This window comes from Rhipicephalus microplus, chromosome 6, assembly GCF_043290135.1.
Source record: "Rhipicephalus microplus isolate Deutch F79 chromosome 6, USDA_Rmic, whole genome shotgun sequence".
Classification (NCBI taxonomy): domain Eukaryota; kingdom Metazoa; phylum Arthropoda; class Arachnida; order Ixodida; family Ixodidae; genus Rhipicephalus; species Rhipicephalus microplus.
The window spans coordinates 28,009,370-28,028,861 of NC_134705.1; the positions used below are offsets into that span (position 1 = coordinate 28,009,370).

General features: G+C 40.1%; 1 protein-coding gene across 1 annotated transcript in view; it reads left to right on the forward strand.

Moving 5' to 3' along the window:
* Window positions 1-18,935, forward strand: part of norpA (no receptor potential A) — a 553,315-nt gene extending 534,380 nt beyond the window's left edge. Inside the window, exon 34 of the mRNA XM_075865873.1 lies at window positions 669-18,935. Within this exon, the coding sequence (XP_075721988.1) occupies window positions 669-737 (69 nt within the window). The 3' untranslated portion in view covers window positions 738-18,935. The remainder of the gene's footprint in view (window positions 1-668) is intronic.
* The last annotated feature ends 557 nt before the right edge of the window (window positions 18,936-19,492 follow it).

Here is a 19,492-nt window from a genome sequence, read left to right on the forward strand (position 1 = left end):
TAATTTACAACGTAATATCTGTGACAGTACATTTTTGAAGTCTTGGTAAACCCTAGCATAAAGCAGGTTCATGTTAAAATAATAACGAATGAATCGATAAAAAAAGGAGAGAAGAAAAAAGGCCTTAGAGTAACTGCTAAAGACAAACTGTTGTGTTGTGATGTGTTTTGCCGCTATCAACAAAAATAAATGTGATTATGATGTAGCGAAGTTACATAACGTTACCCACTATCATGCCTTCTCTTTCGTCTTGTAATGTGCAGGAAAAAATAATGGCTTACTCGTACAGTCGTGCATTATTACCTGAGCATTCTGAAACTATGACAGTGAACACATGTGCTAAAGCAGTGGTGTCTGAAGCTGACAATTTTTTCAGGTGTCCCTGATGCATGTGTGTGCGTTTAGTATGTGGTGATCTGTCAGTGAGTGAAAAATAGCGTTACTCCTTGCAATGTGGTACCGGCTGCTGCGTAGAGCTGATCATGTATTGCTGATTTGTGAGATATCTCTTCTGAGCAAGTCCTGGTTAGTGTCATTTGTTTTTCCATCCTGTGTGATCATCAATCACTAATTAAAAAACATTTCACACAGAGTGAATTTGTTTCAGAATGTAGCCTGGTGTTTAACACTGGTTTGCAGCCACTTGAGCCATCCTGTTGGTTGTGCAGGGCTTGGAGCTGTACAACACAGCGGAGCTGGAGTACAAGCTGTGTGCCAAGCTTGAGTGCTTCGTGTGACACCTGTGGGGCCACTTCCCTGGCTGCTACTGCTGCCACGGCTGCAAAACCCAAGAGTCAGGAAGGCGCGGTTTGGCACTTAAAGCCAAGCTGCGCATCTTTCCTTCACGTTTTGCGTATGTTGAGTTGGCCACATTTGTTGTGGCAGTCTGTATTGACGAAACGACCTGTCGAAAACTCTGATGGCTCATGCAGGACCTTGTGGTAACTCGAGTTCTTGAGAAAAAGGTAGTGACTGGCCTTCAGACTGCTACTGCTGCCACGGCTGCAAAACCCAAGAGTCAGGAGGGCGCGGTTTGGCACTTAAAGCCAAGCTGCGCATCTTTCCTTCACGTTTTGCGTATGTTGAGTTGGCCACATTTGTTGTGGCAGTCTGTATTGACGAAACGACCTGCCGAAAACTCTGATGGCTCATGCAGGACCTTGTGGTAACTCGAGTTCTTGAGAAAAAGGTAGTGACTGGCCTTCAGACTGTATTTTATGTTTGAAGAAATTTCACATAATTAGATTATTATCCTGATGAAGGAGAATATCTCACAGAGCGAGGTGAAGAGAAAGTTCAGGTTACACTGTTGCAGCATTTTTTGCATTACACTCAAACATCTTTATTGCATCTTACATGAAAATAAGTTCGTTATATGCAAAATTTTGTGATGAAGATATATTCCTAATGCTACATCTATTGCTAGAGTATTCTTCATTAACTTCGTTATATCTGGGTTCGTAATATGGAGGCTTGAGTGTATTTCTCCTTGTGTAATGCATATCTCAGCTGCATTTCTGTCTTCCCACATAGTCATTGTGTGGAAAATCAGTGACCTAATCATAAAATCATGGCTTCTGAGTTTTCTAACCAAGTGATGTTGCCATCTCGCTGTGAGAAAATGGACCACTATTGAGCAAAATGGTTCATTGGCAAAATGTCTCCTGACAAAAAGTGGGGTGTCGGCTCACTACTGGTTTGAACAGAGAACGTTTGCATTGTCTGCTTTCCTAGACACTTGTCTCACTGTGTGGGAAGATTGTATTTCACATTCAGTTTGTTGCATGGCATAACAGTTGCTGCTAATTTGATGTCATAGCTCTCCTACTGTAGATAAGAAATGATAGTTTTTAAAGGACAGCTGCATATAACGTGCCAACGCTGAGGCAGAGAGTCTTTGAACATACGTATTCTTTGTTAGCGCTCTTATGAATCAAACATTACGTTTTCCAGCCTGAATTGTTGTCCCGTATAGATAATGCACGATTTCTTTGTGACAGTACATAGAGTAGGCTGTTGTAGTGCTATTCTACTATATAACTGTGAGGCATTACTGTTGTCCTTGATATGCACCCTCGTGTTCCTATATTACTTTTCATTTTTTAAAAACACAACAGGAAAATTTTTTTTCATTTCTAATTTGCTTGATTTGATGCAGGCCGTAATTAACATGCAAGAATCGATCGATGACGGCTAGCACTTTGGAAAATGATTTCATTGCATGATGCAAAGTTCAATTCATTGCATTTCTGTTGGTAGATTCATAATTGCCCTCACTTACTTGCTGAAGCACCAAATTTTAATATAAGTTGGTTTTTTAACTGAAAAATGTGAGAATGATTATAGAAGACTACCTGTCCATTTTTCACATAAGTTCAAGTGAATTTTGTGTACAAAGTACTTGTTGGGCAGGCGGCAGTGCAAAAGGATATATGCTTCTGAGCATTCTAGTTTGTCTGTAAGTTCATCTGAGTGGTTTCTTTCAGGCTCTCTGTAGGGCACTGGTGGCGCACATTGCTTTGTATGAATGGATGAGTAACTTTACTAAATTCCTTCGGTGGGCGAAATCAGTGCTCAGCGGGCCACTCCCAGGTCGGGAGGGAGGATCCTTGCCTCTCTGCCATGTCGCGGGCCCAGTGGACAGCTACTTTGCAATGTGTTGAAATCCCCCGCTCCAGGCACAGTCATTCTAAGTGCCACGCTTCTGCTCAGGGCACATTCTTGGCCTCTCCATTACATTTGGAGAACTGTCAGGCCTCAACAATATTTAGCCCACATTATGTCTCTGTGAGACAGTGAACATCTTTTACTCTTATCATTGAGGAGTCCCTGTATGACTTGAGGAGGCATACTGGGGCACAGTATAGAACCTAACAGAAGAGAGCAGGGCCTGTCTGGAGTCATACTCCTTCAAACTGTCTGCTTGATGCATCAGTGCCAATTGATGCTTACTCACTCTGCGATGCTGCAGTCTCTAGAGCAGGAAGCGTACAGTTATTGAGTGTGGGCAGATTACACACCCATTTTCACGCGCTGCTGTGGTTGACTGCGGGTGGGTGATTTGGGAGAGTGAGTCATTTCAGTTCTAGCTCACAAAGCCGGCATTTTTGATGCTTCCAGTATTTTTCACCTGGCACCACCTTTCACCTAATGTATTTGGGGTGCAGATAACAGCATAGATGAACGCAGCAATGAGTAAGTTGTAATTGCAATCCATGTCTGGCTCCACTGCATCTGCTGTCAAACAGATGGTTGCTGATGAACGTGTTGTTTCATTTGGTTGTGCATTTCCGGGTTGTTTTTGCTTTCTCCGGGACAAACCTGAAATGTAAATTATTTGTTGTTGGACCCTGTTGCTGAGTTTTGAGTTGAAGAAAATGCTAGTGGTATGCAAAATGAGGTTAGTGGCCTCGTTGTTTACAAGCATATATTCTAGTCACTCTTTTGTTAGTACTTACTTTGTAAGCATAACCTGTCTTTTCTTGACACAGGTGCATTTGATTTGTAAATGATGGAACACTGTGCAAAATGCACTTTGTGCTCTATTTTAATATGGTTCCTGTCTTTGTTTAAGAGTAATGTGCATTTATTTTAGAGCTTTGATTTTGCCCATCATAACAGTGCAGTTGAGGGTTTGAGGGTACAGTGGCTTGTGCACAGGGAACGATGCAGGGCTTTGTTTAACTCAATTTTTTTTTTTTCTCACCTGTTATTGAATGCATTTTTTCATGTAGCAATGTAATAGTGTGCTGTTTGCTTAGGATTCATGTTCAAACTACTTACACTGTACAGGTGGGCAGGGGCAGCTTGGGAATAATATCGCTCTATCCACTTATCATCATAACATTTATCCAGGTGTGCTTATTCCTAGGTAAAGTAAAGTAGCTGGGTTTGTTCTTATATGTTATGTAATATTTTTGGTAAGTCTAAAAGTTGAAGTAAAATTTGCAAGAAAAATTTACAGATAACTACAATGCCATATGCCAGTTTGTTAAATTGCTCGTGTAAATTTTCTTCCATTTGATGTGGCATTTCAACCTGATAAGAAATACTGAAAACATCAAGGCTAACCCAGGTATTATTGTTTCAGAAGGCATAGCTGGTACCTTCTGTAGCTGGTACCCACTACAGTGAAACCTTGTTAATACGAACATCACGGGGTCACCAAAAATATTCGTATCGCCCAAAATTCGTATCACCAGAAAGTATCAAAAATGAGCATATGCAATAAAAAAATGCACGCGTACATTTTTACTTATCATTTCTCAGTGCCACAGCAATGTCACGAAGAGATCTGAGTGATATTCAGTGAGGCATTTAGATATTAACAATCATTCTTGGACTCATAAATATAAGGTGTGTAATATTACTGAGCCAGGTGTGTTTTGACATGCAACAGCTTGTAGCCCCTTCCTTATTTTAGTATGCTTTTTCACATTACTCCAGAATACTGTGACAAAAGTGACAGAAGGAGATCTTTTGGAAGATTCACAGCTGTGCCCGCACAATCGGAGAGTTGGCACTTGTTCGCATCATCAACAATAGTGCATGTCGATGTTGTGAGGCCTAGCTGATCCGTCACCAAGACTGCCTACTTCCTCTATCGGTCCTTGTTATGCTTTCATAGGATCTCTGATGTCCGAAACATGGCTTGCATCATCATGGAAGACACGTGTAATGACAGCATCACATGTCGACGTGTTGAAAAAACAAAATACATGACATCAATGTTACATGAAATCTAAAGGCAAAGCTCCATGAAGTTGCATAAGGGCCTGTGAGATTCGCACACACAATCTGAGAGGCTACAACACCTAAGTGAAGGCTAATTACATCGTGTTTTATTCTGATTAATTGGCAGCATGGCTCGCATGCCCATGCTTGAGTTCTCATGCACAGGCAGCATCTGTTTGTACCTTTGCGGTAGCATCTGTTCGTATCAAATGTCAAGAGGTGAAAATCTGTTTGCAACAACCGGATTGTATTACATTGCTGGCCAATGGGCAAAGAAAGATACGTATCACCTTCAGGTTTGTACAAACCGTGATTGTACCACCAAGGTTCCACTGCACTTGGATGTGACTGTCATTGAAAGCCTGGTGGGTTGTTTTTCATACAGGGATTGAAAAAGAGGCGTAAAGTTATGCAAGAGAAGTATTTCGATGTACTAAAGAGTCAAATGCCTCTGCAGATTGCAGCGCTGTTCATAAGCTTTTCTTTTGCTGCATGTGGCACAAGAGTCGTCAACTTTAGAACACTGGGATCAAACAGAACTGAAGGACAAATGCAACGGTGAGCTAAGAATAGTATATATTATTAGCAAGTGCATACAGTTTAACCTATGAATAATCTGTGAGGCCCTTGCACATACCGTTCAGATCTATAATTAATCACCCTGGCTTATTTGCTGGCGTATAACCTTTCAGCAGGTAATACCACACTTACTAGTGTGCATTTATTGCACTCTGCTTTATCTAGCTTTTCTTGTTTTGGGTTGTTTGAACAATTTACTTTCCTATTTATGACAAAGGGGGAACATTTTCATTTGTTGTTGAAGCTTAAAACTTCTCACTGTGTCATCAAAAAGTTCTCTTACTTAAGCATTGCCAATAGATATATTTGCTCGACTCCCACGTTCAGTCATGCATGTAAGATTGCAGGCCGTTGTCAGCGTTTCAAGTTTTCTGCAGATCAAGCTAACCATGCTTCAAAGTGTTTCCATTATTAGTACTTGTACAAATTGCATCTTGCACAGGCAAATTAACAAAAAAATCTGAAAATAATTTTTTATTTCATATGCACTTAATTAGCTTGTCATTATAGTTCCTGCACATTTTACATAACAGGAAGTCAACTTAGGGTCAGTTGCTTAAAATCGTTACGACGAAACCAGAGGTTTCAGGTTGAAAATTTTTCTGCTAAAATTGTTTACCTAGCTCGCACCAGTCTGAGTTACTTCTGCTGCCATTGTTAATAGCTGAGGATTTTCACGAAAAGGGTGCTAATAAAAGTGAGCTTGGTTGTTTTTATTTTTTTTTTTGCAGTTTGCCATTTACAGCTTTTTGTTTCCTGAAAATGTGGCACAAACTCTCTCTAAAAGTAGATGGCTTGTTTTCCCCATGTTTGGTAAAGTGCCCGTTTGCTGACACACGAGAAAAATTTGAAGGTCATTGCACTGCGTATAAGGTACAGAAAAACCACTTACGAAAGGCACACAATGCGGGTAGGTGTAAACTAACTGTTCAATTTTCTGTGAAGCTCAGCCTGGGGCTGAGTTTGAAAATGAAAGAAAATATAGAAAAGGGAAAGTGCGAAAGTACGAGGTTGAGAAAAACCATAATGAAAACATACTGCTGAAACAGTTCGTCACGAAGGGAGCACGTATTAAGACCTCTGTGTGCTCAAACAAGCTTGGCATTCACACTCTCGCTGTCAAACTTCCCAATCTGCTCATATGCATAGCTGTGCTCTCTTAGTGTGGGACATTCTTGCGGGCTAGTTAAGTTATTACAGCGTATGGCAGTGCTTGTGTCATTTCTTTATGTGCGTGTGCTCTGCCATATGCTTAATCAGGAGTTAAGGCCTTAACACCAGACTAACAGAGCACTCTAAAGAGTTAGGCTCTGTCAGAGATTTGGTTTCACGTGCCACCACAAATGAGAGAAATGCTGCGTTTACTCGCGTAATGAACGCACTTTTTTCTCGAAAAATCAGAGGAAATTTGAGGGACGCATTTATTTCGCGAGGTAAATTTTATGAAAACCTTTTTGTAAGAAGCCAAAAATGTGATAATGAAAAAAAAAAGTCAGGTTGCTTAGCCTTTTGCAATTGACATACGCGTACACTGTGAGGAAATAGCTTCCTTGTTGCATTTCACTCATCTTTGGTGGTTGATAGCGCTTTCTTCTGCAAGCTGTCCCCAAGCCGCCCACGCAAGTCATAAAAGTGTTTTGCGGCTATCTTTTCTCGCAATCCTTTGACTGCAACAGTGCTTTCTGCTGTGATCTCGAAGGGTGCCCAAAAGCATGCGACGCACTTGGCCAACTTCGTGGCAACCTCGCACGATGACCGTGACGACGCCATCAACATTGTAGCGAATAACCAATATTGCAGCAAGCTACCCCCGAAGCATCAAAACAAACCGTCAATAACAAGATCAAGGACAAAATATGGCCCCCGCCTCTCTTCTACATAAGAAGTTCCTGTACGCGCAGATAACAAGCGAAACGAAAATCAGGGGTGCTACCGTGTTGCGGAAATCATCACGATATTTTCTGGATGACAAGCAATTTTTTCTGGTTTTCCCACACGATAGCGACGAATGACCCCTCGCAACAGCAAATCATGTCGTCGTTGCTCGAAAATCGCATGCACATAGTTGGGTTTTTTTAAACTTGCTGCGTCAGTTGGCGCGGGCACTTTCCTGACCTTTGTTTGTTGTTTGCTCATCAGCTGCGATGTCTACACTCGCACCATTCGTGAACCCCGCTGTAGTGCACAGATATCACGGGGGACGTGCCGCACACAGATAGAAAGAAAAACAATATGACACGCGGCAACGGGTAAAGGGGGAGTGAGGGAGTGAGCCGAGGTGGTTCGGCAACATAATAAAAAACGAAAGAGATCCAATGGGTGAAAAGCCGCCAGGTGTCGGTTATTAGCGGGACTGCAGTCGATGAATGTAGGTAGTGCGTTATTAGGCAGTTGGGAAAAAAAGCTAAATTTTTATGCCTGAAGTTGGTGGTGCGTTTATTATGCGAGTGCGTTCATTACGTGAGTAAACACGGTACTTAAGGCCTGCAGCATGTTATCGGGAGAATTCAGTATATAAGCATGTAAGTAAGTACTCCAACTTTTTTGCTAAATGAAGTAAGAACTAAAGTATTGAGGGACAAATTCTGGCGCTTCCGCTAACACGCTGTGCTTACACATCCTGATGAACCATTTCACTGTTATGTGTTGATTTTGCTTTTTTTCGTGGTCATAGTGTTACTCTCGCCCTTGTTTCCTTTTCGTTTTTTGAGCACATCTTCAGGTGGCACTTCACAAAAATTAAATAGTTGTTAGTTTGCGTCTATTCGTTCTTGTTGTGTTTTCTGCGCTGTTTGGGAGTGGGTTTTTTTGTGTGTGCGTGCGTGTGTGCAGTCTTATGCAGCCTAAGGTTCTCTTTGCTCTCAGGTCTAGTCCATGTTCTGTTGTCGACAGCATTCTCAGGGCAGCTTTTTAAATGACTGTACTTAAGGTGGAACGACAATCTCGCATGTATTCTCTTTCACACTACTCAGGACACTCATGTATTCAAATAAAGATGCATAGATAAAAAAGAAAAAAAAAGTGGAGCACATTGTGTTATGTGCTTTCCAACTCCAAGGACACATTTTTATGTCATGCAAATTATTGGCAAGCATGACTATAACAAAGCAGAAATCAACCTGCCTTGTTAAGTTTTCCAAAGATCTGTAAAAGAAAAAGAAACATTTCAGCATAGAATATTTATTTTGTGTATAATGAAAAGTACGCTCAATCTAATGCTCTTCCTTCTGTGCTTTATTTTAAGCGTGGTTTTAATAGTTTGCATAAATAAGAATAGTCATTCGTTGTTTTTTTATTGAACTGCTAATAACTAGTGCGCTGCCATAGTTGTTAAAGCACAACTGCATTGACTTGGTGCTACTGTAGGTACATCAAGTGTGGAAAAGTCATTTGATGCTTGTTTATTAACTGATTCACTAGCTTGCTTTCGAAAAGGTTCAGAGACTTCACTGCCCTCTCTGTACAGGGTGTGTTGCTTTGGCTAATCATCAGTGACATAGTGCACACAGGCGAGTGAAAGTTTGCCTTACTCCGCATGATGTTCATGCTGCAATTATGGAAAGGTACTCTTTGAAAAAATCTGCATTTGTTAGCTTTGTTCAAAGTGACCTTTGGACAAGCTGAAGACCTGAGTGAGCAAGCCTTTGTTAAGTTAAATTTGTATTTTAGTGCTGCTTCTGTGGAACTCGCAGGTGCTTGCGCAAATGAACCTCAAATGCTGCTGAAGATTTTTGTGTTTTATTTCTGACTATGAGACGTCGCTGGCATGGGCGTTTTAGGATGGCAAATAAGAATTGCGCGCTCTTTATACTTTCATTTTAATCAAATATTCGCAAGTGGCAACATTAGTGATGTTCAGCAGTTTTTGATCAGGCTTTGAGGAAAATTATAGGAATTGCCATCTTGTTAAAGCTCACAAAGCTTTTGTCTTCATCAAGCTACCATTTGCTGATTCATTATAGCCCGCTTTCAGACCACTAAAATATATTAGCACTGAATGAATGGAAACACAAGAAGAGGACACACAACACAGGCGCTAACTTCCAACATAATGTTTTATTGCGACACTCTTGACCGCTCATATTGCTCAAGAAAACGTCTTCTTGTTAACATGATTTGCTTGAAGCATGATGAAAAAAATGGTTGATGATGCCTCTTTTGGCTAGCCATTCATTATAAGTCCTGTGGCAGCACATTTCTCTTCAACGCATGTAGTGTAATCAATAAGATACATGACAAGCTTATTAGAGGGATGGTTGAGGCTAAGGCTATCCCATCCCTGAGTTGCGTGTGCATCAGCACTCCATTTCTTAACCTCTGTGAAAGAGAACTGTCGTTCCTAAGAAATGAGGTTTGTGCGCATCACATGTGATGTGGTTTTCTTGAGTGATATGAGTAGTTGAGAGTGGCAATAAAACATTATGTCGTATGTTAGCGTCTGTGTTGCATGTCCTGTTTTTGTGTTGGTTCATTTAGCGCTATTAATCTCGTCTCCAGTATGTGCCAACAATCCCAAATTTCAACAGTGCTGAGTTGTTGTTGCCTCTTGTGCATTTTTTCAGTGCTCTCTTTAGAATGTTGTACTAACTCACCCAGCTATCAAGGCTTCCATGCAAATCAGTCGATTTGTTTGTAAATGTATGTTTTTATTTACTGAAGACCTTGACTGGTTTTGCCACATTGCATGCAGCAAAATAGTAAGTTGGTGATTTGGCAGAAGCAAATCCTATTTAAATGAACCTCAGTAGCTAAATAGAGCAACTCTCCATTCTTTTGACTATGCTTTGTAGGTGAATTTGGCCTATTGAAATTTGCTATAAAACTGTCGCTTTGTATAGTGTGCTCTTGCTGCCAAGAACTAGCTAACATGTAACCTAAGCAATGTATCAAGCGGCATTTAAACAAACTGAGTTTTTCTTCATGTTTAAATGTTATGCAACTGACGTTCAGTGGATGGCTGCAGTTTTCATTCTAATTGGCGACTAGCAGTGCATTTTCACCCAGCTGTATGCTTTTAATCACTTCCATAATGAAAGACTCATTGACGAACGCTCTGTTCTAGATGACACTTATGCAGGCCACTTTTTGCTTTTCTAAGAGGGCCTTTCTTTTTTAGTGCACAAACAAATTCTGAAACTAAGGCCAATTTAGGGCCTTAGAGATAACTACTACTCAAAAGAAAATTTGCCGTGAAAGCTTACAACTCATAAAGAATCCTTTGTCTGTCCTAATCATCTTTCATGGCAGCAGATATGTGGGACAGGCCTTAGGGAGCGTTCATATGGTGACCACATGGCACATTGCTAAACTTGTGCACTCCAATTTCAACAGTGCGTAGTTCTCTGCAGTAAGGCCGAAATACAAGAAGCCGCACAAATGGCTAATGTAGTGCGCTGTCAGTTGCCCTGTCTAATCGTCCTATCTAGCACGTGAGAGCAAGAGGCAAAATATCAGGTACAAATTCTGAGTGTCAATTGTCTAGTAAACTTAGGTTTTATATTAGGGTGTCATTATTTGTGAAAGCGGAGTGGGGCAGGCACGCAGTGTGTATTTAAACAACATAAATTTACATAAAAGTTAGTGCTTGTATGTGCAGTGTTCTTTTCACATGTTAAGCATTTCTTTCGCAAAACAAGAAATCATGAATTACCACGAACTACCCAAACATGCATGTTGCAAAAAAAGAACACTTTGTAACTGCCTTTTGTATTGTCAAGTTCTACATTACATTGTGTCTAAATCTTACATTTTAAAACAGAGCTAAAAATTATCTAAGGCCAACTCTTGGCTTAGACTGGATGTATTCTTTGAACCCTCATGCGTGAGTTTTTGCTCACGCTCAAGTTTTTTGCATTACTGCCTAAAATGGTTCAAATCTTTTGGATTTGATTGAAAATATGCAGTCCATAGGTTATGTAGTTTGCTTGCCATTTTTACATATTAGCCTGTGTCTCCTGCTCTTGTCATGTCTTTTAGCATTGATGTTTGTAGGCACATAGAGATTTCACATTCAAGGTGAAAAAATTCAAGCTGAGAAACATGACGCGACATGTGCCTATAGGTTTCTGAACTTTGTCTTCATTTTTCCAAATGAACAAGATTCTACCGACAATCACTATTTCACACAACTTGCACGTAACATAAAAAATTTCCATCCAAGCATCAATGTTATGCTGATAAAAAACTGAAAAGAATGCTTGCAGGCAGGAAAAGGAGTTTTGTGGCACACTCTAGTGTATTGCTGGCTGTATGAATGGCAGAGGAATTTTCGTTGCTTTGCCTTGACTACTTGTTCTCAAAGAAATCCTGTATAATATAGTATGTACACTCTGAAAATGCTTCTGCGCTACTCAAAGTTGGAATATATTAAGTTGTATTCCATATTCAGTGTGTCTTACAATAGATATTTGTTATTTTATGAAGGTATATTGCACTAGCAGAGTTTGAACCTATGCCACAACAGGTATCATTGCATTTCTTGAAGGGGTTCATTCAATTGCGAGTCTTGCCCAATATATTGTTGCATCATGCCTACTGATTTGTCTGCAGATTGTTGAGATGCCATTTGGAAGGAAAAAATTATATGCAAAGTTTGAAAAGGTTTGTTTAGAAAGGCTGGCTGTTCGTAATCTGAATTGCAGGTGCAGAATAATTTACTAAATGATACTGCTCCCGCAACTTCTGGGGTGTTTTCATACTGACTCTGATGCTATTCTTTTATTTTATTGTGGTAACTTTGATTCTTTTGTTGCTTTTTATTTGTATCTTGGCTAGCACTTCGATTTATGGATGTTTTCTTGATTCTACACATTGCACGCTAACAACAAGCCTTAGCACTATTATTCTGAAGCCTTCTGTTTGTCACAGAAGAGTTATGTCGTTCTGGGTATCACTCTTTCTCACGTGTAGGGAGAAGAATAATGTGAACATAAGTTGTGTTGATTCTATATGGTCATTGTGGATACCATAGTAAATTGTGCACTTCATAAGATGGGATTGATTTCCTAGCAAAATTGGCTCACTTGCAGAGTGCATACACCCTTGAGGGATATGTGGTGTCCATGCTATTTTATGAATAGGAATACAACTAGTGGCAGAATGACAAGAAGCATCACAGTTATGCTTAGGACTTGTTCAGAGCGGATTATTTCAAAAATAATGCTTCGACTAAAAATTTTCTAAAATTATATGTCGTGTTCTTTTACAAACTTTGTCTCTCGAAATGTGTCAACCTCTTAAGTTCTCTTGACCCTTTGCAATCATAAGCCCCTACCCAAATCAGCGCAGTTCAAATCGGAAACGATTTTGCACATTTTGGGCATCTAGCAAAAAAAAAAAACTCTAGCATACAAAGAAACACCTGTGAGCACATTCATTTGAGAATACTTTCTGTATGCTGTAGGCTGTCAGCAGTTCTTGAACAATGCCCAAAGCATTCATCCAGGTGGAAGCCAGAATTTACACGACATGTCTCACCTTGCTGTTTCTGTACACAGGGCAATCCTTGCTGTTGCCATCTGCATTCTTGTTTATGAAGTGTGGCTCTGAAATGAAATCTTTAACAATGCTGAGATCATCATAAGACTCTCGAAACTCTCGCCTATACAATGTCCACGCATAAAATATTGCCATCTGGTCTTCAATACATGCTACAAGTTCTGTGCAAATATTTCTAGTCCCATTGAAAATGTGTTTATTCAAATTAGGAAGACAAAAACTGCAATTATAATTTAATAACGATGCGGAGAGATGGCACAACTCATCCAAATAGAGAATGTGAGCAAGTTTGCATTTTAAGAGCGTGTGAACGTAGCTGATAATTTCTTATGGCGGCATGCCCCCGACACATGACTGCAAATCGTCAAAGTGCAAGGCTGTGTTGCTTTAATGATATGATCTCATCATCCTTTTCAACGCTAAGCTATGTGCGATTGGACCGCACCCTATAGGGGAGACCCATATCGTGGAGGGTGCTGTGGTGCTGAGTGCTGCCAGTAAATGTGGGGAGAAAACTTGCTCGAGTTTGACCTCTCTGCTGTCTTCTTCAATCTGCTTTAAAAACTCGTTGCTTTGCCCGCACGGTACATGCGTTCTGCACGTGTTTTTTTTTTAGCTTTGCATCGCACGTGGTTAGGATGTACATGGTACTGTCCGCATTTGAAAAGATCGGTACAATTTAGGGGGGTTTTTTTCGTGGCAGCAATTTTGTGAAATGTCGGCATAAGCTTAGCCATGTAGCAGATGCAGAGAAAGTGATACCAGATGGCGCTGTAATCAAACCCTATAAAAACATGTGCGATAGCAAAATGCCTCATTTAATAATCTAGTATTTTTGAAGTGTACAGAAATATTTCATATGAGAAATTCACGGAGATGATATTTATGGCAATTTATTTATCAAACATTTTGCCTAGTACATTGCAATGTGGTTGTTGCTAACCATGTTCTAATCTTACCCATAAAACGTGGTGGTTGGATAAGTACCCTTCTATTCTAGCCTCACTCTATAATTACATGCCATTGAGACAAATTCTTGCTGACCATGAGTTCAGGAATCAACTGTCTCAAGAAAATGTTTTACTAAGCACAGTCAGTTATACACTTCATCGTCTATCATACCTTTGCGCCGTTTTTGTGTGAAGTGCCCGTTTTTTGTAAGCTGCTTGAAAAATTGTTGGCACACATGAAGGGCCCTGACCTGAGTCATTTTTGCTGTTTCCCACAGAATGGTTGCTACAAATTATTGTTGAAGCTTATGGCAATCACACACTTCAATTGGTACTGTGTACATATAAAAAATATGTATCCTCACATTACAAATACACATGTGTTCACAACTTCAACTTCCACATCTTCAAGAACATCTCATAATATTAGCAGCATAAACATAAATCTCTGTACCTTCTTAACAGGGCTCAAAAGACGAAAGTTGAAAATATTATGGTAATTTGTGCACTTAGGATATGGACGTGTATATATGTCTCAGTAACTTGAGAGATTATAGGAGTAGTGATGCAAGAATTAACTTCCGTTATGTTGAATTCTTTGTGCACATGGTCATTTTTATAAAAATTTTAACTACATATTTTTGGCGCACTGCTGTAATCTATCCCTGTTGTCTACATTTTTTGTACCATCTGTTTGGTAATCCGTAGAATTTCACTGGTGGAGTCGACCCCTTCGTGTTTGCATGGCCATTGTGACAGTTGACGACGCAGCAGTGAGAATTCTCTTCTCTTTGTCGCGGTGACATCGCAAAACAAGGGGTGTGTCACATGCAATGCATGCTTTGCAAATGCATGCGGACCAAAAGGAGTAGAAGGTGCTGAGACTCTACAGTTGTACATTTTTTCTGGCAGGGAATTGGCAGGCACTGGAATCCGTGGGCAAACTTGAGCGGGTCTCCCCTGTAGTGTATGGTGCATGCATTTGTACATAAAACCCAACTGGTGCAAATTCCTGTCCAGTTACACAGTGGTTGAGCGAGATGCAAAGCAGCAAACAATTGAATATATCAAATGGGCAGAGCCTCAGAACCAAAGTGCTGTGAGAATTGCAGGAAACAGTGGAGCTTAAAGCTTGTCACTCGCACGGTAAGCTTGTGGAACTGATCACATAAAAGTCATGGGCATCCTCTGGATACCTTGGCTTATAGCTCACTATGATGGCATGGGCATTCTCTGGATACCTTGGCATATAGCTCACAATGATGGCAGTTTAAAGTGCGTACCAGTAATAACATCGAGTATGTTACAAATCTTAGCAGGGAGATTGTGGGAAACACTGGCAGAAACGTCTTCTTTTAAAGAATGAAATCAAAATTTTGTGCGAGTTTAAACTGCTTGCAGTGTACAATTGCTGTTAGAAAATGTTGTTTCTTTTGCAAGGTTAAATAAGTCATGCTAAGCCTCTTTTTTTTTTTTAATGCCATGGCAATTATATGAACACCCTTGGCATGTTTCTGCTATGACTATCTCGTCATTTACTGTTTAAACTATAAATGTGTAACATCACTCCGCACATTGTACATTCTGTGGGCTAATAAAAGTGTGGGAGGGCTGGGGATGAACGCTATGAAGCAGAGATGAATTGAGCCTGCCATCTTTGTCACACAAAGGGTGCATGCAGAAACACCGCCCCAATGCACCTCAGGCAGGAAGGATATGCCCCACCTGTTTTCAGTTGGGCAAAGGAGCGTGAACAGAGGAGCAACTGTGAGGTTTGATCATAAGGGCGCGGTCACAAGCACTGGCACATGCTATCCAATCAGACATCAGCACATGGCTCGTATAGGTGCTATGCTCTCGCAACTTAGTTAGGTCACAGACAGCACGAAAACCACTTCACTCCTTGAAAAATCCACATTGGCTTAAACCAGCATTTTGTAGAGCTACGCGAGATTGAATCCAAAAGTTAGCCGCCAGAATTGTATAACATTCATTGTTTCGCCTTTGCAGGGAAACTGTAATTTTTTTTCACAGATGTAGAATAGAGCAAGTCGTGCTGATTTTCTTGTCTTGTAATGCAAATAAAAAATTTCGGAAATTCACAATAACCCTTCGCTCTAACAAAGTGAATATTATGGTGATATGAAATGAAAAATTAACATGTACCTGACCGGGAAACAGCAGTAAAAGAAAATCTTCAGTGAGATCCTTTTTTCCGTGTAGGCGGAATGAATTTCTTTAATTAAGCTCCCGCAATTTTGTTTGATTTTGTAAAAACAGTTTGCCAGTATATGCAGCATATTTCTCTAATGACAGCTAGAATTCATTACATTCAAATAATCTGGCTATGCATATGTTGAGTTTACATGCTCAAACAAATTATAATGATTAGTTCTTTTTTGCAGTGAAGCATAATAAAGTCAATGGCTAATTAGAAATACACAGCCAAGGGAAGATGCTGCAACTGATCGTTTCTCACATGTTTCTGGCTTGACCTGCTTGACAAAATGCTCATTAAAAATAATGATAAGATCACTAATGTTTCAACTGAGTATATCTATTTTAAATCAAAATTAGTTCAAAAATTTGGATTTTAAAAACTGCATTCTTCATGTGTTTTGGCTGAATTACTGACAGGCCACATTTCTGCCTAATTTTTTAATTTAGTTTGAAAATTGTGCAGTACTTTCTGCTATGCTATTATGATGGTCAAACAGCCTGATTCTATTTTGCGGGCTAATGGGACTGTTTAGTTTTCAAGACATGTCACAAAATAAGAACATGGCAGCTTGAGCGCATATGGAGATGAAACTGATAGCTGGTGTGCCTTTCAGTTAGCTTATGTGCTGCATTGGATATTTTTTATCTTTTGTACTAATGACCTCATTTAAACACTATTTGTATACTGTGAGGCTGACAATCAGGGTTGTTAAGAACTCTTTCTCATTTTAGATTCTCTGAATAGCAAGCATTTTCAACTGCATGCTCTCTACTTACCGCAGAATATTTTTAAATGACGTCATTTCGTTGAGTTGTCATGAAAATGCTCTGCTGTTCTGAATGAACAGCAAACATTTAACATTCAAGACCTTGGTGGCAGTTTTAAACAGTAATCCCCTATTAAGTCTTTCAGTGTCCCACCTAATTGAAGATTGAGATGTTTGCTTATTCTCGCCATCATGTATCTTGCAGTCTTGCGAGTTGATCAGGCAAAGTGTTTTCTTTTGCTTTGTTTTTAAATGGCTATCCTCTTGCTGTACATTGCATACTATGAGTCCGTATTGTGTCTGTTGCAATAGAAGGAAAGTACCTACGAGTGGGAATGTAAAAGTTTTCAGTGATAGGTCTTGAAACTTTGTCTTTGATTCACTTTTTCACTAAACTGTTGAAAGTGGGGAATGTTTAAAAATTAACAAGAACTGTCGCAAAGCTAGTAAAATGTTTGTTCCTACTTCCAAGTTTCCTGGACAGATCAGCAGACAAAACAGTGCTGATGCAAAATGAAGCCGTGATTTCTTTTAGCTATCTTCGTACCTTTGCTTCATTTTGTTCCACCTGGTATAAACCGACTATGTTGACTTCGAATATTTACTTCGCATCGGAAACATATTAGGTACTGGGTCATTTGTGGGACCCGTCTCTTGCATGTTGTTGCATAGTTGTCACATAGAGCAAGCCTTTGGTTGGAAAAAGTGTGCTAACATGAGGGACCCCAGTGGCAACTTGTATGCACCACCTTACTGAAGATCGCACAAGACCAATCTGCACAAACAGCTACCAGTATAATGTATGATTTTGTATTTAACTTCACATGCGAGGCATTACAGACCACTCAAGTGTCTTTTTACTTGAAGGTGCGTGCTGTCTTGGTGACTTCCAGGTGAAGGTAATGTGCCATTTATCATTTGTGGTGGTGTCGTAATTGCCGCCACCAACTAAGCGCTAACGATCTGAAGCCAGAGCTTGAAGACCGTATGCCTGCCAAGCCATAATATATTTTGTTGTGGCCATACGAGAGAGACCCACCGGCATGCGGCACAGTTTCCCACTGCTGATATCATCCACATCAGCAGACCCAACTTGCGGACCAGGCTAGTCATAGTGGAGCTACAGATACAGTTAGGTAGATAACTAGACAGATTAAACTGATGTAATATGTCTGCATGGTGGTCAGCGCTCACCCTTTGCGAAGCTCTAAGGTTTGTCTTATTTGCATTGCAAAAAACGGGTCTTCCAACCTCTTAGGCATACAACAGGTAATGTTCATATGTGCAGTGAAATCTGGTGTGCAATGTATTCAATGGCTTTTTGTTGGGTTCCCTCTGGCTCAACCAGCAATGGAAAATTAGTTTTTGTAGAAAGTGGAAGACACTTTGGGAGAAGTATATTGAAAAGCAGAGGCTGAGTGCGGCCACAATGCAGTGACGTGAAGGAATCGACCTTTTCTACACGCATTTAGCAAAGGTATTTTTCGAGTATGTTTGTTGTCTATTTAGGAAACAGTGTAGGATACTTTTTGGCAGTGTGTTTCATCCCCTGATGATGCGGTATGCCTCCTGCCCTTGTAAAAAAAAATGTTTCATGTGCTTGGCTCCTCTGTTTAGGCCAGGCTTGACTTGTTGATAGCTGTGCCTACAGAAATGCATACAGAAACAGGCACTGTCAAGTGAGTTTTGAGAACGAACAAAACGACATGCAGGCATTAATGGGTTTTTTAATGGCTATACCTGTATTTTGCATGTGTCCATAATAGGACCTCGAAGAGTGCTTTATACAGTGGATTAGCTGCACTCTTCAGTTTCTCTATTGGAAAAAAGAAAAAAATACATTTGAGAGCTGCATAGCAGTCTTGGATGAATTTTTGGTTGAAAACGTTGCATTGTCTGCTTCTGTTAACCATTTCTTAGACACAACAGTTAGAGCCATCTCTGGCCACTTGTTTGAGAGTTCCTATATTAGATGGTGCAATGCTGCCATTATGTTACAGAACTAGTCTTTCAGAAAATATCCTTACAGTCCATTAAGAAGTAGCAAGAATGAAGTTGGTGCTTTTGAGCTTGCTGTCAAGGTTTTGTGGTGCCCGCTTTTATGCCTTGTTATTTGCTCTACTGTTTTGTGTACGTAGTGTCTTGTGCACTTGATGACAAGTATATTAACAATGTTTTCAAACACCAATGGCCTTTTGTCTTTCTTGTGAAATTGCCCCAGTGCCACGGTGTTAGTGACATTGTGGTAGTTGTGGAGCAGCTGTTTCAATTACATTGTTGGTTTCTCATCACTACACACAAAAAAAAAAAAAACAATTCAAGGGAGCTAATTTGTGAGAAATTGTTTCGTTTCGTTTTTGCGATTATGATTTGTCAGATTATTGTAGCGAATTTTTCATAGTACTGTAACATTGTAAACAACGGTATAAAATGAGGTAAGCACTACCGTATATACTCGCAAAATACCGCGATTTTTTTCCCGAAGAATCGAAGCAAAGTTGAGGGTACGTTTATTACGCGGGGCAAACTTTATGAGAACTTTTCCGAGATGAGCAAAAAATGCAGTAATGCAAAAAAAAATGTTAGGGAGCGTAACCTTTTGCGGTTTAGATACGCGTAAAATGCTTAGAAACAGCTTCTGTGATGCGCTTCGCTCATTCTCTGGTTGATGATGCCATCATCGGCAAGCTGTCTCCCGCGCACTTCATGGAAGAAGGAAAGCTGAGGAGAGGCCTTCGCCATGCG